Below are 24,641 nucleotides of genomic sequence, written 5' to 3'. Positions count from 1 at the left end.
ATGTACAGAGAGGAATGGGGAACATTTAGACCCTCGGGTGCAGAGCCTGAAGCACTGAGCGAATGTAGAAAAATAGATGCACGAGGGATATCAAGCCGAGGTCACCAAATGCCAAAGTTATTTTTTGCATACTGGTCTGATAATGTTTCCTGTGGCAGTGCACAGGTTAATAGCCAGGTTTTAGGAACAAGATGAAAGAACAAAATATTGAGTACTGGTATGCACTGGTTTGGGGCGCTGCATTCTAGGAAAAAAGCTTACTTGCTGAAGGAGGAGCAACAGAGTGAGAAGACATGGGTGTTTTCTGTGAAATGTGACCCTGCTTTATTGAGTTCATAAAAGAAGGCCAGCTGTCATAAGACACTCTCCAAATACGACTGGGTCGCTGTGGAGGGGCACAGTCATAGAAAGCAGGAGTAGCAGAGATCAAGTAAAATGGAAGTGGTAACTAAGATGTACAGAGATTTGGATGGCTCGATTCCTGCAGCTTGTGCTTTTATTGAATGTGTTCCCAGTTATGTGTGTATATTTTTAAAGGTATATTTTAAAGGGCACTTGTGGGGAAAAGAATCAAGGCCATTTTGAATGCCAGAACTGAAGGGGCCAAATAAATATTAAATGGAAGAGCTCCACGACTGCAGGGTCACCACTAAGAAGACCTGTCTCTTGTGCTCGCCAATAGATTTCGCCAGCAAGCGGACATGGAGGACCTGAGACACGGGTCTTGGATTATGGGCACGGTTGTATGGTTGGTCCTTGAGGTAACCCAGTCCCAAATTGCTAAGGGCTTTAAAGGTGAACCTCATTGCTTGGAATGAAGCTCAGAAGTGAACTGCTGGCTAATGCAAGTGACAGAAAAGTTGTGTTGCACATCCAGGACTTCTATCTCTTATTAACATCCTAGCAGCTGCACTTTGCTCCAGATGTTTCCATCCTGGCATAATGTTGGAGCAAAACAAACGCTGCTGAAGAGGACTTTCTAGGACTCCTCTGTTCGTTTTTTAAAAGGTCTTTTCTCCTCTTCTCAACTCCAGGTTTTGGTTCTTCAAATTCCTGATACTAATTGGAATAACAGTGGGGGCCTTCTATATTCCTGATGGACCGTTCACATCTGGTAAGCAAAACCTTGCATTTGCATTCCTGACTTGCAAAGGGGCTTTTGTGTGTGGGCTGCTCTACATAAGGTGGGGTTGGATACTTTGTGTTCTGTGAAAGCTAAGGAGAAGGGTAGTCAGAGCCATTCTTTGCCCCCGTCCCCCTCATACATCAGTGCCTCAGGGTGGGAAGTAGTAGCTGTACCTTCTCTGCTGGGTGGCTGTGAGCCATCCACCATTTTAATTTCCACCAGGCAATGCTACATCTGGGGCATTGTGGGTAATTAAAATGGCAGGCAGCTCTGAAGCTCAGCTGCCTGGTGCAAGTGCTCAGAGCTGTGTCAAAGGTGAGTTCTGCTGAGTCTTTAGAAACAGTGTGAATAGAAGGGAACAGATGCTTTCCTTTCTTGGTTTGTTTAAAGCACTCTCTCCAACCCTCTTTAGCTTCTGAGCTTTCAGCAAAGAGTCCTGCAATATTATTATTGTTTGCTTCCACGAACCACCTGGGGTAGCGATGCTCTTATTGCTTGACAGTGGGTTGTACTCAATACTAGTTCTGCTCAGAGCAGACAGATCAAATTCAATGGATGCAACTAACAAGCTCTTTGGTTTTAATGGGTCTACTCTGAATAGGATTAATGGTGGATACAGGGAGGAGTCCTTTGCTGGATCCCAAATGACACACAGCTGGTACACATGAGTGTTCACAGTCTCCATTTCCTTCTGAGTAGTGAACAACAGTGGAATAACTGATTCCTTGCTTCCTCTTCATGACTGATTGCACTCTTATAATACCTGCTAGAAGAGCTTGAAGGATTCTAGGGTTGATCATCCACATCAGTTAAAATGGCATACAAAGCTGTGGATCATGAAATTCAGGATTTGAACCTCACTTCTGGCCTTAGGCAAGGTTCTCTCTCTTTCTCATGAGACTGGGACCCAGCACAGATGGGTCTCTCGGCTTCTTCCCTATCGGGGTTGGCAAAGTGGCTTGGGCCGGTTCACGGTCCCGCAGACACCGTGGTAGGCTGGAGACACATGCACAAATGCTATTTCCGGCTCTCCTTCTGGCGCGGAGGAGGCGTGTGCAGCTTCCCATTGGCTGCAGAAGCTTCCTGCAGCCAATGGGAAGCCGGCCAGTGTCACGGAAGGCGCGGGTCCCTGAGAGGGTGGCGGGGGTCCATGGGCCGGTTAAACAACCCCCATGGACCTGCTTGTGGCCCATGGGCCTTAGGTTGCCGACCCCTGCCCTAATTTTTCACCAAGGCTTTATCCATTACGAAACACCTTTAATGGTTCTGTAGACTTGCTGTAAGATCTCAAGAAAAGCCCTGCTAGATGTGGTCAAGGGCCCGTTTCATCCAGCGCCTTGTTCTCACGGTTTTGAGCTATTTTTAAGGAAATTCACCAAAATCTACACTTCCGACATAGGAATCCCAGCTATGTCTGGGAAATTACGGACATATAGGAACCCTAATACCATTTTTACATCCCCAAAGGATACCTGTTTAAAACTCCTTATCGGCAGCTTGAGGATAATAAGCAATAACCCATATTTCCTTATTTCTCCCTCCCACTTTCTACTTTTCCAAAGTTTGGTTCTACTTTGGTGTAGTTGGCTCTTTCCTCTTCATCCTCATCCAGCTTATCCTCTTGATTGACTTTGCACATTCCTGGAGTCAGATTTGGCTGCGAAATGCGGATAATGGCAACTCGAAATCCTGGTATGCAGGTCAGTATGGAACACTTAGTTACATGTGTGTAAAACTGATGTGCTCTGTGTGTGGGTTCAGACAAGCGGGTTCCTTGGTGGGCATTGAGGGGAGCCTCTGAGAAGATTGTGGTGCCCACGAGCACCAACACTGAAGGCTCCAAGAATAGATTGTTGCTGGGTGTCCTCCTTTGTGTTAAATTTATATTTCATGTTTTCCTAATGATGTCATCACACTGCAGTTTGTGTAGACACTGACAGATGGCGCTGTGAACTACAGCATGATAACAGATTGGGTTCTCAGAGCTCCTGGGCCACCGCAGCAGTGTTGGAGGACAAGGAGGAGGGAGCTGGGAGTGGGCAAGCTGAGATTTGGTCTGAGAAGAGGTGTGAATTTGACAAGGGTTGGTGAATGAAGTATGCAGGGTTCCAGCCCCTAGTATGCTATATTTTTCTATTAGTGCTGTATTTTTCTGCTCTCTTAGCCACTCCAAGAACATAAATATATGTCAAACAATGCAGGATACAAACTGTGTGTATTGGTTCTGATTAGTTACTGTGGATCCCCCTCTTTCAAATGATTTTTTTTTTAGTTATTTTGAAACCAAAGAATAGCATAGTTATACACGGCAGCCTTCCAGGTATAATCAGACCTTAGCTGCCAAGTATCCCGTTTTTCACGGGAAACCCCCGGATTTTAATCTGTTTCCCGCTGTTCTCCCGAATGGAGGAAAATCCCGGAAATCCCCCGGATTTCCTACCTGCCAGGGAGCCTACATTTTGGGTGCCGCTCTGCCCATGTGTGGGCACCAGAAATCGGGCAGAGCGGTACCGGAAGTCGCTTCTATCAAGATGGCCACCGGGCATGCGTAGAAGCGACTTCCGGTGCTGCTCTGCCCGATTTCTGGTGCCCACACATGCGCAGAGCAGCCCCGGAAGTTGCTTCTACGCAACTTCCGGTGCCGCGCTGCTGCTGACCCCGCATTTTTCAGCGGCAGACTTGGCAGGTATGAATCAGACCCACCAAGAACCCCTCCCAAACATGTTGAGTGTAGCAAGCTCCTGTCCCAATTTCTATTGTAAGTGCCATGTTTTCCCCTCCTTTGTTTCGTTTTCCCTCCCCTCACTTTTTTAAAATTAAAAAGCAATGCACAGACTCTCTTACTGTAAGCAGATAAGCTCCCACTCCGTTCCATTGTGTGGGGAGAGACTTTGGATCAGGGCAAGGAACCAGCATGGTTTTGTTTTTAAATCTGGTGCCTCTGAGCATCTGGGAAGCATCCCTCTTACTGCTGGGATGAGGAATCTGTTGCCCTCAAGACGTCATTGGGCTGCAGCTCCTGCCATCCCTGACTGTTGGCAACCCTGACTGAGGCTGATGGGAATTGGGAGTCCAGGGCAATCTGGAGGAATGTGCATGACTGCTACACATGTCCATATGCACACTTACTTGGAAACACCCACTGAACTCATTGAGCTTAATTATGAGTAGACATGCATTGGATGGTGCCGTTAGTACAGTCATACCTCGACATCCGAACGACTTCCGAAGTCGACAACCCCGGAAGTCTTTTCACGCATGTGCAGAACAGGCGCTTCAACAACCGAAGACTTCGACTTACTAAGACGGCCGCGGAACGGATCGTCTTCGTAAGTCGAGGTACCACTGTATTGGCTCAAAGAGAACTTGCAAAAACAACAGACGCAACAGAGAAAAGTTCTGGGAAACGAAAGGATTGAATGAGCCTCTTATCTGATGGTTCCCCTACAGATGATGGGGGGTGAGAACACGGCTTGCTTCTCCATCCTTCTCACTCCTCCAATACCAATACCTTCCATTAATTAATGGAAGGCCATTAATTAAAATAATGGAGACGCAGGTCAATTCTGTGTCCAGGGCAGCTGTCTACCAGCTCCATCTGGTACGCAAGCTGAGACCCTTCCTGCCTGCAGACTGTCTAGCCAGAGTGGTGCATGCTCTAGTTATCTCCCGCTTGGACTACTGCAATGCGCTCTACGTGGAGCTACCTTTGAAGGTGACTCGGAAACTACAACTAATCCAGAATGCGGCAGCTAGACTGGTGACTGGGAGTGGCTGCCGAGACCATATAACACCGGTCCTGAAAGACCTACATTGGCTCCCAGTACGTTTCTGAGCACAATTCAAAGTGTTGGTGCTGACCTTTAAAGCCCTAAACGGCCTCGGCTCAGTATACCTGAAGGAGCGTATCCACCCCCATCGTTCAGCCCGGACACTGAGGTCCAGTGCTGAAGGCCTTTTGGCAGTTCCCTCACTGCGAGAAGCAAAGTTACAGGGAACCAGGCAGAGGGACGTCTTGGTAATGGTGCCCGCCCTGTGGAACGCCTTCCCATCAGATGTCAAGAAAATAAACAACTATCTGACTTTTAGAAGACAGTCCTGTTAAGGGAAGTTTTTAATGTTTGATGTTTTATTGTGTTTTTACTATTCTGTTGGGAGCCTCCCAGAGTGGCTGGGGGAAACACAGTCAGATGGGTGGGGTATAAATAATAAATTATTATTATTAGTAGTAGTATTAGTATTTTCAAATGTAGAGGGTGGGATTTGTGGCCTTCCAAATGTGGTTGGACTACAACTTCCCCATTATTCCGGACCATCAGCCATGCTGCAGCTGCAGCTGCAGCTGATGGAAGTTCTAGTCCAATAGTGGGTGGAAGTCCACTTGTCCCCTGGCTTATTGGTGAGCTGTGTATTGACATCTCCCCTGCTTTCTTTTCTCAGCCCTTTTCATCTTCACGTTCCTCTTCTACGCTGTCTCCATCGCTGCGGTGGTGCTGCTCTATGTGTATTACACAAAGGCAGACGGTTGTACAGAGAACAAGGCGCTCATCAGCCTTAACCTCATCTTCTGTGTGATTGTGTCCGTGGTTTCCATCCTGCCCAAGGTCCAGGTAAGATGCTGCATTGAGAACCCAAGGCTACTCACTGATGAACTTCGTGGAGCTCGCCCAGGTCCTAGTCGGGCATTCTAACCATGACGCCACATTAATTTTATTAACTTGGGCCACCTTTGGAGCAAAGCTCACACTAGGTGGCTTGTGTATCAGAATGATGAAACACAATGCAATGAAAAACTAAATAGTTTATAAGACAACCCCAGCTTTTTTTAAATAAAAAAATTGATGTATTGAGGGCCTAAGTAGACATGACTTGAGATGTGTCTCTGCATTTGAAGCACACACACATCTCAAGAGAGAGAGAGAGAGAGAGAATCAGCTGAGGGGTGCACATACTGCTAATTAAAAAGATCAGAACAGTCCTGGACAGAGAATTTAACCTTTTCTTCCCCTGCTGAAGTCCTGAGGCTCTGCCCCACCCTGGCCCAAAAGCTAGTAATTAAAATACACACACACACTTGGGTGCTAGGGGAGGAAAACATTAAATCATCTTTTTCTCTTTATATTTTTAAAAGCCCTAGCTGATGCAGTTTTATTTTAAAGACCACACCAGCTCCCCTGTGTGTTAAATGCAAAGAAGCATTTAACATCGTGCCTCGTTCGGCCCTGATTTTTGCACCAAATATTCTTCGGTACTTTTAACAGGTGCTGCTCCTCTTCCTCTACAGGATGCCCAGCCTCACTCAGGGCTGCTGCAAGCCTCCATCATTACACTCTATACAATGTTCATCACCTGGTCAGCCTTGGCAAATGTCCCGAGTAAGTAGCACTTTCCCAACCATGAACTATTTTATATTTACTTTTATTCTTAATACTGTGTATCCTGGTTTTTGTTTGCTTTGGGGTTTGTTTGTTTTTTAAGAAAAAAAACCATTGGGAGGAAAAGATCCAAAAGGGTTTACAAGCAAATTAAAATCCCAGTAAAACAAAGTTTGCAGAGAAAAATGAAAATGCCATATAAAAGCCTTCCCCAACCTGTTCTGGCTGAAATACAATTCCCATCACCACTGGTTATTTTGATCAGGGCTGATGGAAGTTGTAGTCCAATAATGTAAAGATGAGAAGAGAAGAATCCTTGGAAAAGACCCTGATGTTGGGAAAGATGGAGGGCACTAGGAGAAGGGGACGACAGAGGACGAGATGGTTGGACAGTGTTCTCGAAGCTACGAACATGAGTTTGACCAAACTACGGGAGGCAGTGCAAGACAGGAGTGCCTGGCGTGCTATGGTCCATGGGGTCACGAAGAGTCGGACACGACTAAACGACTAAACAACAACAACAACAATGTAAGGAAAGCACCGGATGGGGAAAGTCACTATAAAAAGTCAGTTGTAAATTCAGTGGAAGGCTTGGACTTTTTTTTTTAAGCCCTAAGACTAATTGAACTAAGTTCTAGGCACATTCTCCAGTTAAGGAGCAACCATTGAAAAGGTTCTTTCCTTTCCCGCCTGATCTTTAAGCATGCCTGTGTGGCTGTGTACACACCACTGTAAATGTGTGCATGGGCAACACAGATCTGATTTTCCTGTGTGCAAGCTTGCACTTACTTCTTCATGCAGTGCATCCTTAAACTATGGAACTCGCTCCTGCAGGAGGTGGTGATAGTCACCAACTGAGATGGCTTTAAAAGAGGATTGGACAAATTCATGCAGGAGAGGGCTACAAATGGCTGCTAGCCATGATGGCTTTGCTCTGCCTCCATGGTCTGAGGCAGTCATGCTTCTGAATACCAGTTTCTGGAAACCACAGGAGGGGAGAGTGCTCTTGTGGTCAGATCATAGCTGCCAAGTTCCGGCCTGAGAAATAAGGGACTGGACCGGAAGTAGCAGACCGGAAGTAGCGCTGCCACCATTTTGGAACTAGGCGGAGCATGCTCAGAAGCTACTTTTGATGCTGCTCTGCCCTGTTCCAAAATGGCCACCTCACCAGAAGTCGCGCTGCAGCCATTTTGGAACTGGGCAAAGCAGCATCAAAAGCCGCTTCTGAGCATGCTCCACCCAGTTCCAAAATGGCCGCCGTGCCAGAATAAACAAAAAAATCTGTTTTTTCGTCTGGGAACAGCTGGAAAAATGGGGGTTTCCCGGGGAATACGGGAGACTTGGCAGCTATGGGTCAGATCCTGTGTGCACGTTTCCCATTAGGGTACCTGACTGCCCACTATGAGAACAGGATGCTGGCTGGCCTGACCCAGCAGGCTCTTCTTATGTGCTGACATGAGTACCTTAATCCGTTCCAGAGGTCCGTTTGTAAACCAAAACAGGTTGTAACCCAAGGTGCGCTTTCGCCAATGGGGCCTCCCAATTTTTTTTTGTTCTTATTCCCAATAAAAATGGGTTGTAATCCAAAAAAAGGTTGCAAACTAGGACACGCACTTCCGGGTTTGACGTGTTTGTAATCCAAAACGTATGCAAACCAAGGTACCACTGTACTTTCAGTTGAACTGTACCCCAGTGTTTACATTGCACACCAGTGGCTGGTGCTTGGAAGGATGTATTTATGCTCTGTACCCCTCAATTAGGATGGAGGGCGGTTGGAGGATGGATGGCGGCTAACAAGATTGAGGTTGAATCCTGACAAGACAGAAGTACTGTTTGTGGGGGACAGGAGGCGGGCAGGTGTGGAGGACTCCCTGGTCCTGAATGGGGTAACTGTGCCCCTGAAGGACCAGGTGCGCAGCCTGGGAGTCATTTTGGACTCACAGCTGTCCATGGAGGCGCAGGTCAACTCTGTGTCCAGGGCAGCTGTCTATCAGCTCCATCTGGTACGCAGGCTGAGACCCTACCTGCCTGCAGACTGTCTCTCCAGAGTGGTGCATGCTCTGGTTATCTCCCACTTGGACTACTGCAATGCGCTCTACGTGGGGCTACCTTTGAAGGTGACCCGGAAACTACAACTAATCCAGAATGCAGCAGCTAGACTGATGACTGGGAGCAGCCGAGACCACATAACACCGGTCTTGAAAGACCTACATTAGCTCCTGGTATGTTTCCGAGCATAGTTCAAAGTGTTGGTGCTGACCTTTAAAGCCCTAAATGGCCTCGGTCCAGTATACCTGAAGGAGCGTCTCCACCCCCATTGCTCTGCCCAGAAACTGAGGTCCAGTACCGAGGGCCTTCTGGCGGTTCCCTCATTGCGAGAAGCCAAGTTGCAGGGAACCAGACAGAGGGCCTTCTCGGTGGTGGTGCCCGCCCTGTGGAACGCCCTCCCATCAGATGTCAAAGAGAAGAACAGCTACCAGATTTTTTAGAAGACATCTGAAGGCAGCCCTGTCTAGGAAGACTTTTAATGTTTAATAGATTAATTTATTTCATTTTTCTGTTGGAAGCCGCCCAGAGTGGCTGGGGAAACCCAGCCAGATGGGCGGGGTATAAATAATAAATTATATTATTATTATTATTATTATTATTATTATTATTATTATTATTATGTCCCTATCCTCCCTGGTCTAAGTTTCCATCTTAATAAAACCACATTGACTGAGTTTTTTACTGTTGTGGCACTGTTCTTGGGGAAGTGTCCACTTGCATGCTTGTTGCCTTGCTGTTTCCTCCCCATGTGCAGAAATAGGATGACTGTGGCTGCAAATCTGGGACCAGTATCCCCCTTTCCCCTCCTTAAAAGGAGGCTTTGGCAAAACCAGTATCATGAGAAAATACCCCCAGACACGATTCCAAGTTGGATCTCATTCACTGTGTGTGTATTATGGAACTGATGCCAGTTTGTCTCCGTGTCACGATGACATTTCCATCGTTTACCCCTCCCTGTTCAAACTTAGGATTTTGTTCCCTCTTTTTCCCGGAGACATATTTATCTTGGCTTGGAGGACATGCCCTCTTGTTATACCGTGTTTCTCATATTTTAAGTCATCCCTACAAAATAAGCCATGGCAGGATTTTCCTGAGTTGAAGAAATATAAGACATACCCCAAAAATAAGCCGTAGTGGTGGGAGCAGGTCTGGATGGCGCCATGGAAGAGGAAGATGCCTGTAAGCGCCCGGAATCGGCTGCTGCTGCCCCTCCAAAATGTCCAGCAGCATGCACCGCACCAAGCGCTGACCCGGCGGCGAGACCCGGCAAGAGCCTCAGCGCGCGCCGCGTGGAGCCCCGACCCGGCGGCGAGACCCGGCAAGAGCCTCAGCGCGCGCCGCGTGGAGCCCCGACCCAGCGGGACCCAGCAGCGTGCCCTGCTGAAGCGCCGACAACGCGCGCAGCAGCCGCCAGTTCCGGGCGCCGAGCCGCGACAGGAAGAGGAGGGACGCAGCGGGACGCAGCTACAACGACAAAAAACACCCGGCCGAGCCTTCATTGGCCGCCGCGGCTGCCACTCGCTGGTCCCTCCTCTTCCTGTCGCGCGCGCTGCAGGTCCCGCCGGTCCCGCTGCTGGGTTGGCGCTTGGCGCTGGCGCTGCGGGACGCAGCAAGAGCCGCAGCGCGCGCTGCTCCGAGCCGGGATCCGGCAAGAGCCTCAGCGCGCGCCGCGTGAAGCCCCGACCCGGCGGGACCCAGCAGCGTGCCCTGCTGAAGCGCCGACAACGCGCCCAGCAGCGCAGCAGCAGCCAGTTCCGGGCGCCGGACAGGGGAGGTACCATACTGTAATTTTTTAAAAAAATAATAAAACACCCCCCCAAAATAAGCCATAGGCTTATTTTCTTGAGAAAAAAAGATTATAAGACATGACTTATAATATGAGAAACACGGTAGCTCACCCTGTTGCTTCTATTGACATGTGGGAGAGTCGGGCAATGCCTTGTTCCTCCTGCAGCCCACAGAATCTGTCTTCGCAGGTTCTTGGTTTGATGAGAAGTCATATCTCTGCAGACCTGACAGCACAGAATACTTCCCCAAAAAGGATATGTGATTTATTTTAAGGGGGGTGAGAAGTTCTGAGTGTGCTTTTCCTGTGTGCAGGGTGTGTGGAATGAAGTCAATCTGCTGTTCAGCAATGTCTTCGGGGCCCAAGGTTCCCCACACCAGTTTTAGATGTAATTCACTGAAGCTTTGTCTGTTTTTCGTTTGCAGACAAATACTGCAACCCGACCCTTCTGATCCGAATGGAGGGCAATGGCACCAGCACCCTTCCTGCTGGTGGACAACCAACTCAGTGGTGGGATGCACCGAGCATTGTGGGATTGGTCATCTTCATCCTCTGCACATTCTTCATAAGGTAGGAATTCATATTCATTTAGAAACCGAACTCATCTAACTTACTAGGTGTCTTGAAGGCCACATTCTGCCCCAGCGCCTATGGTTCTCCAGCTCTGCCGTAGGCCCTTTGGATAGAGAATAGAGCAGGCATCCCCAAACTTTGGCCCTCCAGATGTTTTGGACTACAATTCCCATCTTCCCCAACCACTGGTCCTGTTAGCTAGGGATCATGGGAGTTGTAGGCCAAAACATCTGGAGGACCAAAGTTTGGGGATGCCTGGAATAGAGAGTTAGATGGTTCAGAGGACTGATTTAATATGAGGCACCTTAATACATGAGCAATGGAGACTTATGATGCTGTTGGAGCTTTTGCTTTGTTTTCAAATACACTGGTACCTTGGTTCTCAAACTTAATCCGTTCCGGAAGTCCGTTCCAAAACTGAAGCGTTCCAAAACCAAAGCGCGTTCCCATAGAAAGTAATGCAAAACGGATTAATCCGTGCCAGACCATGAATTTTACTATCTAAAGAGACCATTGATCCATAAAATGAAAGCAATAATCAATGTACTGTACTATAAAATAAATAAGACAGTATTGTAGATGATAAAAATTAAAATTAATTTATTTTCTTACCTGCACTGATGAGTCATTGTTTGGATGGGGGCTTTTTATCCATTTCCATAGTCACACAGTCAATCAATCAATCAATCAATCAGTAGCTGAACTGGGTTCCACACAGTCACAAAAACAAATTAACTGAAAAAGCCTAAAAAACAAACAAACAAACAAAAACGCAAAATAAAAAGAAAATAAATAAATAGAAAGTGCCAAACTTAATCCGTTCTAGAAGTCTGTTTGACTTCTGAAATGTTTGAAAACCAAAGTGCAGCTTCTGATTGGTGCAGGCACCCCTGAAATAATAGCCGACAGCCGCATTGGATGTCCAGCTTCCGAAAAACATCTGAAAACCGGAAGACTTACTTCCGGGTTTTCAGCGTTTGGGAACCAAGGTAAAAAAGCCAATGCAATTCTGGGCTGCATCAATAGGAGTATAGCATCTAGATCGAGGGAAGTAATAGTACCACTGTATTCTGCTCTGGTCAGACCTCACCTGGAGTACTGTGTCCAGTTCTGGGCACCACAGTTCAAGAAGGATACTGACAAGCTGGAACGTGTCCAGAAGAGGGCAACCAAAATGGTCAAAGGCCTGGAAATGATGCCTTATGAGGAACGGCTTAGGGAGCTGGGTATGTTTAGCCTGGAGAAGAGAAGGTTAAGGGGTGATATGGTAGCCATGTTCAAATATATATGAGGGAGAAAGATTGTTTTCTGCTGCTCCAGAGAAGCGGACATGGAACAATGGATTCAAACTACAAGAAAGAAGATTCCACCTAAACATTAGGAAGAACTTCCTGACAGTAAGAGCTGTTCGGCAGTGGAATTTGCTACCAAGGAGTGTGGTGGTGTCTCCTTCTTTGGAGGTCTTTAAGCAGAGGCTTGACAGGCCTATGTCAAGAATGCTTTGATGGTGTTTCCTGCTTGGCAGGGGGTTGGACTGGATGGCCCTTGTGGTCTCTTCCAACTCTATGATTCTATGATTCTAAGGTACCACTGTAGAGCATAAGTGGAGAAAAAGAGTAAGAATTTCTGCCAAGCACTTTATTTGCTACCCCACAGTAGACAGCTAGATAGAGGCACCTGTAATGTCTGTGGCAGAGCCATTCCTTGGCCAAGAACAGGATTCTATGCTGCTGTGGTTTAAACATAGACTACTCCACCCCAGGGCTTACAAAGAATTACGGAAGGAATATATAGCTGTGAGCAAGGAAAGTACTCTAGAACAAGCCTCTGGGTCCGGCAAGCATAGGCTCAGCTCACATCCTCATTTCTAAGAGTCTCAGGCTTCTGAACCCTTCAGACCTTGCACATCAGCCTGTCTGAGCCTATTCCACTTTATAGATATTCTGCCTAAAGGATAGCACCCAGAACTGCTTGCTTGCTGATCCCGTGTGTGATAGACCCAAAGTGCATTGAGCTTATGTTAGTCTCCCCCTGCTGGCACTGAGTAGTAAATCCCTTCCCCGTTAACTGAAGAGAAGCTGTATCTATAAACATAACATATATACGAAGTGCCTGACCCAAAGATATCCCACAATCCGGAGGGTGGTGGGCATCCATATTCAGGCACATAGGGGTGCATGCCTATGCACTCAAAACAGCACCTTGACATCACGGGGCATGTTGAAAACATAGTGAGGGATGAAGGGGCATACAACTGATGTTCTCCTTGCTTTACCTACAGCATCCGCTCCTCGGACCACGTCGAAGTGAACAGGATGATGCTGACAGAGGAGAGCCCAGCTATGATCGAAGGGGGCAATGCTGGCTTTGAAGGCGAGGGGCGCCGGACTTATGACAATGAGGAGGATGGAGTGACGTACAACTACTCTTTTTTCCACATCTGCCTCTTCCTGGCCTCCCTCTACATCATGATGACGCTCACAAACTGGTACAGGTGAGTACAGCTGTCACTCCCGTGCAGGAGGATGGAACAGAATTGTTCTCGGTTTGCTCTGAAGGGCAGGAGCAGAGCCTGGTGGGTGGAAATCTACAGGAAAGCAGACTTTGGGGAAACATAGAAAGAAAATAGTATGGCACATTGTTTAGTGTGGCACTTTGGAACTCCCTGCCTATTGATATCGGGCTGTTGCCTTCACTGTACTCTTTTCAGCACCTGCTAAAAGTGTTTTTGTTTAGACAAGCCTACCCAGGTGCTTAGAAAGTTGGCGTAAGTTTTAATGTGTTTTCAGTTTTAATTTTTTGAATGCCTTAGAACAGGCATCCCCAAACTGCGGCCCTCCAGATGTTTTGGCCTACAACTCCCATGATCCCTAGCTAACAGGACCAGTGGTTGGGGAAGATGGGAATTGTAGTCCAAAACATCTGGAGGGCCGAAGTTTGGGGGTGCCTGCCTTAGAATGATTATAGTTGTCAGTTCTTACTTATAATTTTATTGTTTTATCTTTTCGGAAAACCACTTTGAGGTTTGTTTGTTTTTTCAATCAAGCAGTGTATAAATTTGATAAAAATATAATATACAATAAAATAGCAGGGCCGTGCATGCCCACCCCTAATCCAGGCCCAATATGGTGCTTCAGATCTGTTCTAATTTGAGGGTGGGCCAAACCTTGATCTGGGTACCAAATTGAGGTTCAACCAACCCTAAGGTTTTGTTAGGGTTTTAAACCGGGGTAACCTGGGGCAACCGAGAGCTATCTCCACCTGATCTGGCTGAAACTGATTCATTTCAGTATCTGGGTTTATGCTGGATCGGTTGCACAACCCCAGAAAATGAGAAACAGAGAGCAGACTGTTTAGAGAGGTGGCGGGCTCTCCTTTGCTGGAGGTCCTTAAGCAGAGGCTGGATGGCCATTATGTCAGGGATGCCACAGTTGCATTGTAGAGCATCCTACATTGAGGAAGAGATGGATTAGAATGCTTCCAATGACCCTTCCATGTTAATTCTCTGGTCTGGTTCCTTCCTGGCTGAGATTACTCAGATGCACTGGATGTGAGGCTGTATTTTGAAGACCCTTTGGCAATCCAGAATGTGGCTGGCTGGGTTTTGCCAGCCTGTGCACATTTGGCTGGCATAGTTTTTATTTTATTATTTCATTTCATATATTTATAGCCTACTTCCTCCCAAGTTGGGATTCAAGGCAAGCTTGCAACATTTTAAAAATATGATTATAAAAATACAAAGGAAGGAAAACAGGCTAGTTTTCAGAATAGTTAAATTGCAGTGAAACACATTAAAATACCAGTTGCCTCCATAACAGCCTGGTGGTCAACATCATTTTCACCCATTTCGCCTATCTAATTAAGAAGCAAAAATTCAGCAGGGCATCCCTAAAGTAAAGAGGGAGAGAGAGAAAAAAATGAACATACAGACAGGTGGAACATATACCCTGTTTCTCTGAAAATAAGACGTAGCCATAAAATAAGGCGTAGCAGGATTTTTAAGCATTCAAGGAATATAAACCATACCCTGAAAATAAGACATAGTGATAGGCGCAGCAGCAATGCCGGCCGTGGCAGGAGGAGGAGGAGGAAAAAAATAAGACATCCCCTGAAAATAAGCCATAGTGTGTTTTTTGGAGGAAAACTAAATATAAGATGGTGTCTTATTTTCAGAGAAACACAGTAGAGAACTAGCAGGGCCCGCCCAGATAGAATTTCCTAGGCATATGGGGTATATAGAAATTGGTCTCCTCTTCTTCTGAGAGTTCTAGTGTTCTACTTTGCCCACTACTGTTGCCTAGGTAACAAGGATCAGTTCTCCAAGATCAAGCACTTTTTTTTAAGTGAGGAGAGAGTGACCTCCATGAAGTCTAGAGGAGCAGATGGGAAGAGTTGCCTGTGCATATGCTCTAGGGAAAGGCCATTGTGAAACAGTCCCTCCCCCCCTGCAGAATCCCTGCTTGGAGTTTTCAAACACTGCCTTGCTTGACTGTACACCCATACCTGGCTCCCCTCCCCATCTCCAGCTGTGAGCACCTGGCTATTTGTGGCGCATGACTCACTGCCATCGCACCAAGGTTGGCCTGTACTCCTGCCAGTGTGTTCGCTCTGAACGTTTTGTGTCTCAGTGAGATTGGCAGCACGGTGGAAGCCGGTCTGTGACAGCAGACGTCTCTCCTGGAACCCCCCCCCCTCCTTCCACCCTCTCCAGTGCTCAGTTTCTGAATGAAAGTTGACTCGAGAGGGTTTTTTTCCGGGATCATTTGCAAGGACAGGTATAGGAGGCAACTGCAACCATGAGGCAGCAAGCAAAGCACGTAAACACAGCTTGCCACTAGTGCTTCATGGGGGGAAAGAAGGGGCTCCTGGCTCTCCTCTAATGGATAAAAGGCAGAAGAAAGTACTTCTTCACACACACAAACTGTGGAACTCCCGCAGGAGGCAGTGTTGGCCACCAACTCAGATGGCTTTAAAAGAGGGCTGGGCAGATTCATGGAGGAGAAAGCTATCAATGGCTATGGCACTTTCAATCTAGGTTTGGAGGCGGTCATATTTCTGAATCCCAGTTTCTGGGAACCACAGGAGGGGAGTGTTGCTCTGGTTTTCCATGGGCAGCCACTGTGGGAACAGGTTGCTGGACTAGATGGGCCACTGGCCTGATCCAGCAGGCTCTTCTTCTGTATTTACGTTAATTCTAAAGGCCTAAACTAAATTGTCATCTTAAGGGCCTAGTATGCAATGTTACTGGAGGCAGAGGAGGCAAAAGTTGTCCGGAAGATAAAGAACAATTTGGTTTTTATATCCCTCCTTAAATAGGTCAACGGTGGAGTTTGGCGTTAGGAGTTGTCTGATGGATCTGGGCTTTCTGCAAAGCTGCTGTTGTGTTCTTTGCATTTGGGGGACTTGTAAACAGTATTGCACCAGCTCCCTATCTAGATAGCAGATGCAGTCCAGCTGTACACAGATGCTGCCTTATTTTATTTTTTTTTAGTGTTCAACCATGCTCAGGAAGAATGCAAGAATAATCTGAGTTATCCATGATGGGCTTTGTTCAGGATGAGGGGGGCAGGATGTACAGCCTGCTGAAGGCCACATTGTTCACTATCCCAAGTGTGTAGAAGTCAGGGGTTGCCAGTGTTTTGGAACCTGTGCTGACATTTGCAAACTGGAGAAAGCACCGTGGCCATTACTGATGCCTGCGCACACAAACCTTCTTCCCCGCCAGCAAAAGTGTTTGCTTTGCTTCAAGTTGGTGTGTGAGAAACCGAGATCTTTTGGGAACGTGCAGCTGGGGAGCTGAGGGCTGTGTCCAAGGAACTGCCGACACATTGCTCTTCTGAGCGCTTTCAGTTGCGATGTGTGCCTGAACACCTGGAAGCGGAAACTGTGTAGATACCTCTTGGAGAGCCAGCGAGAAGACCCAGGGTTCCAATCTGCTGTAAAGCCCACTGGGTATCAATGGGTCACTCATTCTCTTTGACTGGCCTACCTCACAGGGTTGTTGTGAGGACCCAGTAACTGGGAGGGCAGGGTAACCCATGATATATATCTGCACTTGACATGGGAAATCATTGGCAAGTGATGGCAAGGCTGATGCGGGGTGCAACAATTTTGAATCTTATCTTAATCCAGAGACTTGATTTGTGTCTGTGTTCTTTCCTCAGACCTGAAGCAAACAACCGGGTGTTGACCAGCCCTTGGACTGCAGTCTGGGTGAAGATTTCTTCCAGCTGGGCTGGGCTTCTCCTGTACATCTGGACTTTGGTAGCCCCCATTGTGCTTCCGGATCGCGACTTCAGCTGAAAGCTGTCTGTAGTGCCACACTGTTTGTTCTATGCAAAGAAAAAGTGTGTCTTGCTATGACGAAGGGGTGAACAAAGGAGATTCTTCGTTCCTTTACTTGAAATGTGGACTCTGGTCTGAATGGGCACCGAAACTGTCCACGTAATCCCTTTTTGCTCTTTCAGCATCTAGGCAGATCTGCCACACTTGTGCCTTCGCCTGTTCCTTTTTCTCAAAGAATATGTTAAACAAAGGAAATGGGTCCACTTGTGTGTGATACTTGACACATATGTCATTATGGTTTTCTTTGCTGGGGGGACAGTACAGATTAGATTGCTGCTGCTCGTGATGACCTCCAAGCATGTTGCAAAAGGCCCTAAAGGATGGCCGACCAGTTATTTTTCATGTTTAGCATGAGAATAACTTTGAATGTCTCTGTTTAAAGGAACTCTTTTGCCAATTTGCCTTATTGCAAGAATAACTTTGTTTTGGATAAATTTGTTTATTTTGATATGCAACTTTGTGTAACTTGGGAGTTTTAAATAAACGAACAGACTTGAGCATAATCAGCCCTGAGTGCTCACTGGAAGGACAGATCGTGAAACTGAGGCTCCAATACTTTGGCCACCTCATGAGAAGAGAAGACTCCCTGGAAAAGACCCTGATGTTGGGAAAGATGGAGGGCACTAGGAGAAGGGGACGACAGAGGACGAGATGGTTGGACAGTGTTCTCGAAGCTACGAACATGAGTTTGACCAAACTGCGGGAGGCAGTGCAAGACAGGAGTGCCTGGAGTGCTATGGTCCATGGGGTCACGAAGAGTCGGACACGACTAAATGACTAAACAACAACAACAATCCCCACAGAAGGGACACAGGTGCCGTTGTGGATTAAACCACAGAGCCTAGGGCTTGCTGATCAGAAGGTGGGCAGTTTGAATCCCCGCGACGGGGTGAGCTCCTGTTGCTTGGTCCCAGCTCCTGCCAACCTAGCAGTTCGAAAGCATTTCAAAGTGCAAGTAGATAAATAGGTACCGCTACAGCGGGAAGGTAAATGGCATTTCCGTGTGCTGCTCTGGTTCGCCAGAAGCGGCTTTGACATGCTGGCCACATGACCCAGAAGCTGTATGCCAGCTCCCTCACCAATAACGCGAGATGAGTGCCACAACCCCAGAGTCAGTCACAAATCAGGGGTCCCTTTACCTTTACCTTTATCCCCACGGAAGGAGTAGGATTTGCTGTTGTTGTTTAGTTGTGTCCGACTCTTCGTGACCCCATGGACCAGAGCACGTCAGGCACTCCTGTCTTCTACTGCCTCCCGCAGTTTGGTTAGACTTATATTGGTGGCTTTGAGAACACTGTCCAACCATCTCGTCCTCTGTCGTCCCCTTCTCCTTATGCCCTCCATCTTTCCCAGCATCAGGGTCTTTTCCAGGGAGTCTTCTCAAAAAGTAAATCTGGCAATTCAATGTAGATTGAATTGTTAGGGTTTGGCTTTTACACACAATGGCTGCAGTTGGGATTGGAGGAGAGGTCCTGTTGAGCATTCCATGTGTGAGACATTTTGCAAAATGGTGGGCATCAGTAGTCCAAACATGGTAGCAAGAGGTTGAAAGAACATTTGTTTGCTCTTGGGTAGAGGGCTTGCAAGGATGGAAGAACCCACATTTCTTTTCAGTCATCTTTAAATTGACTCCAAATCACAGCAAAAAACAAAACAAAACAAAAAACCCTACACAGGATTTTGAAAGACCCATGAGCACATCTCCTTCCCTCCCTGCATTGTTATTGGCTTCTCATTCATCACTTTATACAAAAATGATCTCTGAAAGCAACACCATCATCGTCATCTCTGAAAGCAACACCATCATCGTGTTGGTGTCATCTATTGCAGCTCTACCACATAAAATACAAATTGGCTAAAAAATAATCTGTTAACACCAGATAACAAAGAGGAGAAAATTCAATAAACTTCTTAAAAGTGCTTATACAATAATATTAAAAGCTCCCAATAGCTTTTGATAGGCTTATCCTCTACCGTACCACAAATATGTCCAATTCCTCTATTAAAAGACATCTTGGCGTGTGACCTTGTGGTAAAGGCAGCCCATCAATTACCGGTATGTCTTTGTGTGGTGAAAGATACCAGAAGCTCATAGTAACGGGGCTGGAGGAGACCTTGTAGCCTGCTGAGACCATCCCCTTCCTTGATGCAGGAAGTCCATGGCTGTCCAGTCTTTGCTTGAAGACCAGGATATGCTCTAGCTCCCATTAGAGCACATTTGGGCAGCATCTGAGTCTCATTTTGCCTTGGAAACCTTCAGCACAGCCTGTGCAGGTGCCTAAGCCACCAGAGTTTGCGGCATTGCTTCTCAGTTCATGCTCCTACAAGTCAATAGACTAGCCCAGGACCAGGGAACTTCATGCCTGGCAGCTGAATGTGAACATCTGAATCTCTCTTTCTGACCCTTGGAACTCTGTCCAGGCCACACATCTCGCTTTCTTATCCCAAGTGTTTTTGCCTGACTGGAATTTGTCCTTGAACACTGATAATACTTTTTGCCTGTGGTCCCATTCACCATGTTGGTCTCAGAAAGGGTGCCCAGAAAGCAATGTGACTCTCTGGCTGAAAAATGTTCCCCACCGATTGGTTTGTTGAACTGAGCCAATTACTGACCATTGCTTGAGAAGCTGACTTTGTTTCTGCAAAGCAGGTTGAAGATTAGGATTTGGCTGTAACACTAAACTGTGGTTAATCTAAAATATAAATGGAAGCTTCTGATCATGCCAGGGCTGTATCACAACTTGCCTCTTCATGCTAAACCGTGGTTTAGCGCTGTGTGCACAAATTTGGCCTGATATATTTTGCTATAACAACGGGCATTTGATGTATCATGGTTTAAGGGTTACACTGGGTTTCCCTGATTTCAGACCCCACCTCCTTGTAAGTGCCCATAACCAATGCCCAAAATGGATTTGGATTTTTCAAAGGCCATAGTTATTAGAAGGCAGATTTAAGCTACAGCTGTGCAAGAAAGGTTGCTATCACTCTCATGAACACTAGAGGGTAGCACCAGCCTAGGACAAGGAATCATGGTATGTTTTGCTAAAAGTGTGCTAAAAAACACATGGCAACTGACGTCCTATTTGCATAGCAGTCAAAGTAGCTTTCTATACTGGGGAAGAAACCAATCTTGCAACATACTATCTTGCTGGATAGTTCAGAACAGACTCTCTGAAGGTTCAAAAGGAGGGTGTGAGGTGATTGCTCACTCTAGATGTTCAATCTCCATGTGCACAAAAAGCACATGGAGAGCAAATAGATGCTGATAGACCTGCCCATCATAAGTTTCTGTAGACCAGTGTTTCCCAACCTTGTGCCTCCAGCTGTTTTTGGACTACAATTCCCATCATTCCTGGCCACTGGTCTTGCTAGCTAGGGATGACGGGAGTTGTAGTCCCAAAACATCTGGAGGCACAAGGTTGGGAAACACTGCTGTAGACCTCTTGTTTGGCCCTACGACTCTGTCCTTTCTGCTGGTGTGGCCAGGTGTGACTTGCAATCTGCTAAGTTGCAGGCAGCCCACTGCATTATGTGTTGTCCCAGCCTCATAGCTGCCAAGTTATCCCTTTTTAAAAGGGATTTTCCCTTATGCTGAACAGGCTTCCTCGCGAGAAAAGGGAAAACTTGGCAGCTATGCCCAGCCTGGCTGCAAACACAGGATGCGAGCGAGCGATCTCTCGGGCCACGCCCTCAGCTCTAGATTCAGTGGTACCTCTCTAAAGCCCCATTGCCACCCAGATGCAGGCAACTTCCTGCTTGAAGCTGATTCCTCTGTTGTGCTCTCATCACATGACATGGTGAGCATGACCTGTCCTGTCCGTCTCTCCTAGGCGGTGATGCCGCTTAAGAGAATTAAAAGGCTTCCAGTGCAATTGTTTATCGAGCAGCGTGTATCGACGTGCCCCTTCTGTTGTGGTTGCTAGACAAAGTAAGAAGCTGATTAGTGCCTTTCCAATAATCTCAAGGAGACAGATTCAGTGACATCATTGGTATTGGCCACTAATGGGATTTTAAAGCAGTGCACAATCTTTTTTTTATATTAATATTTTAAATAGCTGCTCAGAGTGGCTGGGGAAACCTAGCTAGATGGGCAGGGTAGAAATAATAATAATTATTATTATTATTTATTATTTAAACAATTCCCTTGGAAAAATAGATCCATAGAGGGCAGGCCCACAGCTCAGTAGTAGAGCACCTCCTTTGCATGCAAAAGGCACTAGGTTCGATTCTCGGCATCTCCAGGTAAGGCTGGGAGCATCTCCTACCCCAAACCTTGGAGAACCGCGAAATGTTTAGAACAGCCACACTGCACATTTCCATGTATATAGCAGATTTGAAAAGCACAATAAAAGCATGAGAAGATTCTGGCCTGACTGTACTGGCTGCCAATTAGCTGCCAGGCCCAATTCAAAGTGCTGGTTTTGACCTATAAAGCCTTCAGTGGCTCAAGAGGGCAGTACCTCAAGGACCGCCTCTCCCCATATAAACCAACCCAGACTCTTGTGTTCCTCATCTGAGGCCCTTCTTCGTGTGCCTCTTCCACATGAGGTCTGGACGGTGGCAAGACGAGAATGGGCCTTTTCTGCAGTGGCTCCCCATTTGTGGAATGCTGTCCCAACAGAGGCTCACCTGTCACCTTCCTTAGGAATCTTTAGCTACCAGGCAAAAACATTCCTCTTCAACCAGGCCTTGGGCTGATTAAGATTCTACAGCCGTTTAAATGTATTTGTGGGAGGAGGAGGGGCTATTGCTTTGTTGATTTTTGTTTTAGTTATCTGTGGATTTATCTCGCGTTTTATCTTGCGAACCATCCTGAGTTTTCTTGATGAAGGGTGGTTTATAAATCAAACAAACAAACAAACAAACAAAAACAAATAAGAGCCTGCTGGATCAGGCCAATGTCCCATCTAATCCAGCATCCTGTTCTCACAGTGACCAACCAGAGGCCTGTGGGAGGCAAGCAGGACCCAACCACAAGACCATTCTCCTCATGTGATTTCCAGGAACTGATATTTGGAATTATTTACAATGAACCCACCTAAGGCACCTGTTCCATTCTACCTAATGACAGGGCCAGTGTGTGTGTGTGTGTGCGCGCGCTTGCGTGAACATAATTTGTGTGTGTGTTCATGCTGTTTGTTAGTGTGAGGTTGGGCATCGTTTTGTAATGTTGTTACGGCTTTTGGCAGAAACAAATAAACTCATATGATTATCCCTGCTCCAAGTTACTCTTCTGAAAGGATTCAGTTGGGACCTGGAGCAATGCTTACGAGACTACAGCCTGTTTTGCTGGGCGCATCAAATTTGTTAATTAATTAAGCCAGAATTATGTTCCTAATCCAATTGGTGGCATAAGTGAAGAACAATCTATTATGTGTGGTCTATTATGTTTGCCTTCTCAGAGACCCAGGCAGGCAGTTCTTTATTAGCTTACTTATGTCAGCAAAAATTGGTTTTGAAAGGATGGGCAATAATGAGCATCTTTCTTTGACAAATGCAGATAGACACTAAATAGATGATGGCATACAATGAATAGATAGGGGTCTGCTCCAGCCACTGCATGCAACCTTGAACAACTTTCTGATGACTCCAGTGGGCTTAATGGTTTTCTAAGTGTTTTCTGCTTTCAAGAACCCCTTGTCTTAGAAATAAGAGTAATTGAAATGTTGTCCATGCTTGTTTGGCATGAGCAAAGTATACAGAGCCAGGCAGGTCAAATGGAGGACATCAGTGGCGACTCTTTGGGTTGGTGTGGCTGTCGTTTTTAAACTCCTGCATTCCTTACACTAGGAGTTGTGCATCGCTTATTTGGAGAGAGAGAGAGAGAGAGAGAGAGAGAGAGAGAGAGAGAGAGAGAGAGAGAGAGAGAGAGAGAGAGAGAATTCAAACATGTGCAGAGAGCCTTGGTCTCAAGTGGGAAAGATCAATGCATTAGGGCAGGCACCCCCAAACTTTGGCCCTCCAGATGTTTTGGCCTACAGCTCCCACGATCCCTAGATAACAGGACCAGTGGTCAGGGGTGATGGGAATTGTAGTCCAGAACATCTGGAGGGCCGAAGTTTGGGGGTGCCTGCATTAGGGGGTAGAAGGAGCTGATTCCATGCAAATATATTATGTCACAATGAGTCAAATCATGGGACTGTTGTTCCTTTTAATAGCAAACTCAGCTGGTAAGTGCCGACAGGACTGTAGAGCCACAATGGGCTGCTGAGAAGCAAGAGAAGTACTGGTATGTTTGGGAGGAACACAAGGTTACAATAAGTAGAAAGGGACTTTGAGGAGGAAAAAGAGCATCTCCTGAACAGCTCAGCGAGCACTAAGCATGCTCGGTGGCTACGAAAACTGACTGTCTGTTGCGAGGAGGAAATGGAAAAGCAGGGCGAGAAGGAATGGAGTTTCCTAGAAGAGAACATGGCTGGCTGGAACGATAGACAGGAGCATTCCACATCGCAACATTTCGTTGAAGATGCTACTTCTTTAGATGAAGACTCTGTTTGGCAGCAGTCGATTCTCCTAAGTCTTGGGCAGAGTCTCTTTCTCACCCTCTTCAACCTGAGATCCTTCAGCTGGGGAACCTGTGGGTCGAAATGGGGATCTTCTGCAAGCAAAGCAAGTTCTATACTTTCCTCCAGAAACCCCATATTCCTCTGGAGGCAGGAGCAGTCCAGCTGTGAGGCAACTACCGAAGGCGACAAGATCCTTTCCCCCCTCTATGTTCTTTATAATAAAACATTTCTAAATATATATTTTTTTTAAAAAAAAGATCCAAGGGGCAACAGATCTCAATGTTGTTCTTTATTGCCCCCCCCCCCCTGTTCCTGATGTACATCTTTACTCACAACCTTTCCTTGGGTTTGCCTTCGGTGTCAAAATGTCTTGGGTCTGCCCTGTCGGGAGGAGAAGCAGAATAGCTGGCCAAAGCATATCAGGGACATTCTGAGCCAAAGTGACAGTATTCGGCTGCTGCTGTTCCTGAGAATCACAATACAGAGTATCTGCCTATAAATGGTAAAGACATTATTGAAGACCGTTATCTAATGGACTGTATCCTCCCATTTTTCCTAGGAAGTATCTTGTGTTGGCAATATCTTGGAAATGAAACAGAAGAAGAATTCTGGAGCAATCAACAAGAACTGCATTTATGCGTGTAAGCCAGTTAACAGCCACATTGAAAACAAAGTTAATCACTTTCAGAGTGTGCTGGCAGTGCACCCATGGATTTTTATTTTTTATTTAGACCGCATGATGCTATTAGGATGATCGAATGAGCTTGACATATTGCATAATGCAGGGCACAGATCTTTATTTTCTTGTTGCAGTTGTCGTATGGAGCAGTCTGGTCCTATGCAAGTTGTTTACTAAGAAGTAAGTCACAGAGAGTTTAATG

The 24,641-nt window shown here is 46.6% G+C and overlaps 1 protein-coding gene across 1 annotated transcript in view; it reads left to right on the top strand.

Moving 5' to 3' along the window:
* Window positions 1-17,751, top strand: part of SERINC2 (serine incorporator 2) — a 33,749-nt gene extending 15,998 nt beyond the window's left edge. Inside the window, exons 4-10 of the mRNA XM_035119672.2 lie at window positions 1,035-1,114; window positions 2,689-2,826; window positions 5,567-5,736; window positions 6,411-6,501; window positions 10,762-10,906; window positions 13,191-13,403; window positions 17,074-17,751. Of these exons, the coding sequence (XP_034975563.1) occupies window positions 1,035-1,114; window positions 2,689-2,826; window positions 5,567-5,736; window positions 6,411-6,501; window positions 10,762-10,906; window positions 13,191-13,403; window positions 17,074-17,212 (976 nt within the window). The 3' untranslated portion in view covers window positions 17,213-17,751. The remainder of the gene's footprint in view (window positions 1-1,034; window positions 1,115-2,688; window positions 2,827-5,566; window positions 5,737-6,410; window positions 6,502-10,761; window positions 10,907-13,190; window positions 13,404-17,073) is intronic.
* The last annotated feature ends 6,890 nt before the right edge of the window (window positions 17,752-24,641 follow it).

The sequence above is a fragment of the Zootoca vivipara genome, chromosome 6 (genome assembly GCF_963506605.1).
Source record: "Zootoca vivipara chromosome 6, rZooViv1.1, whole genome shotgun sequence".
NCBI classification, from domain to species: Eukaryota; Metazoa; Chordata; class Lepidosauria; order Squamata; family Lacertidae; genus Zootoca; species Zootoca vivipara.
The sequence above is the reverse complement of the archived record's forward strand: the minus strand, read 5'-3'. Positions and strand labels throughout refer to the sequence as shown.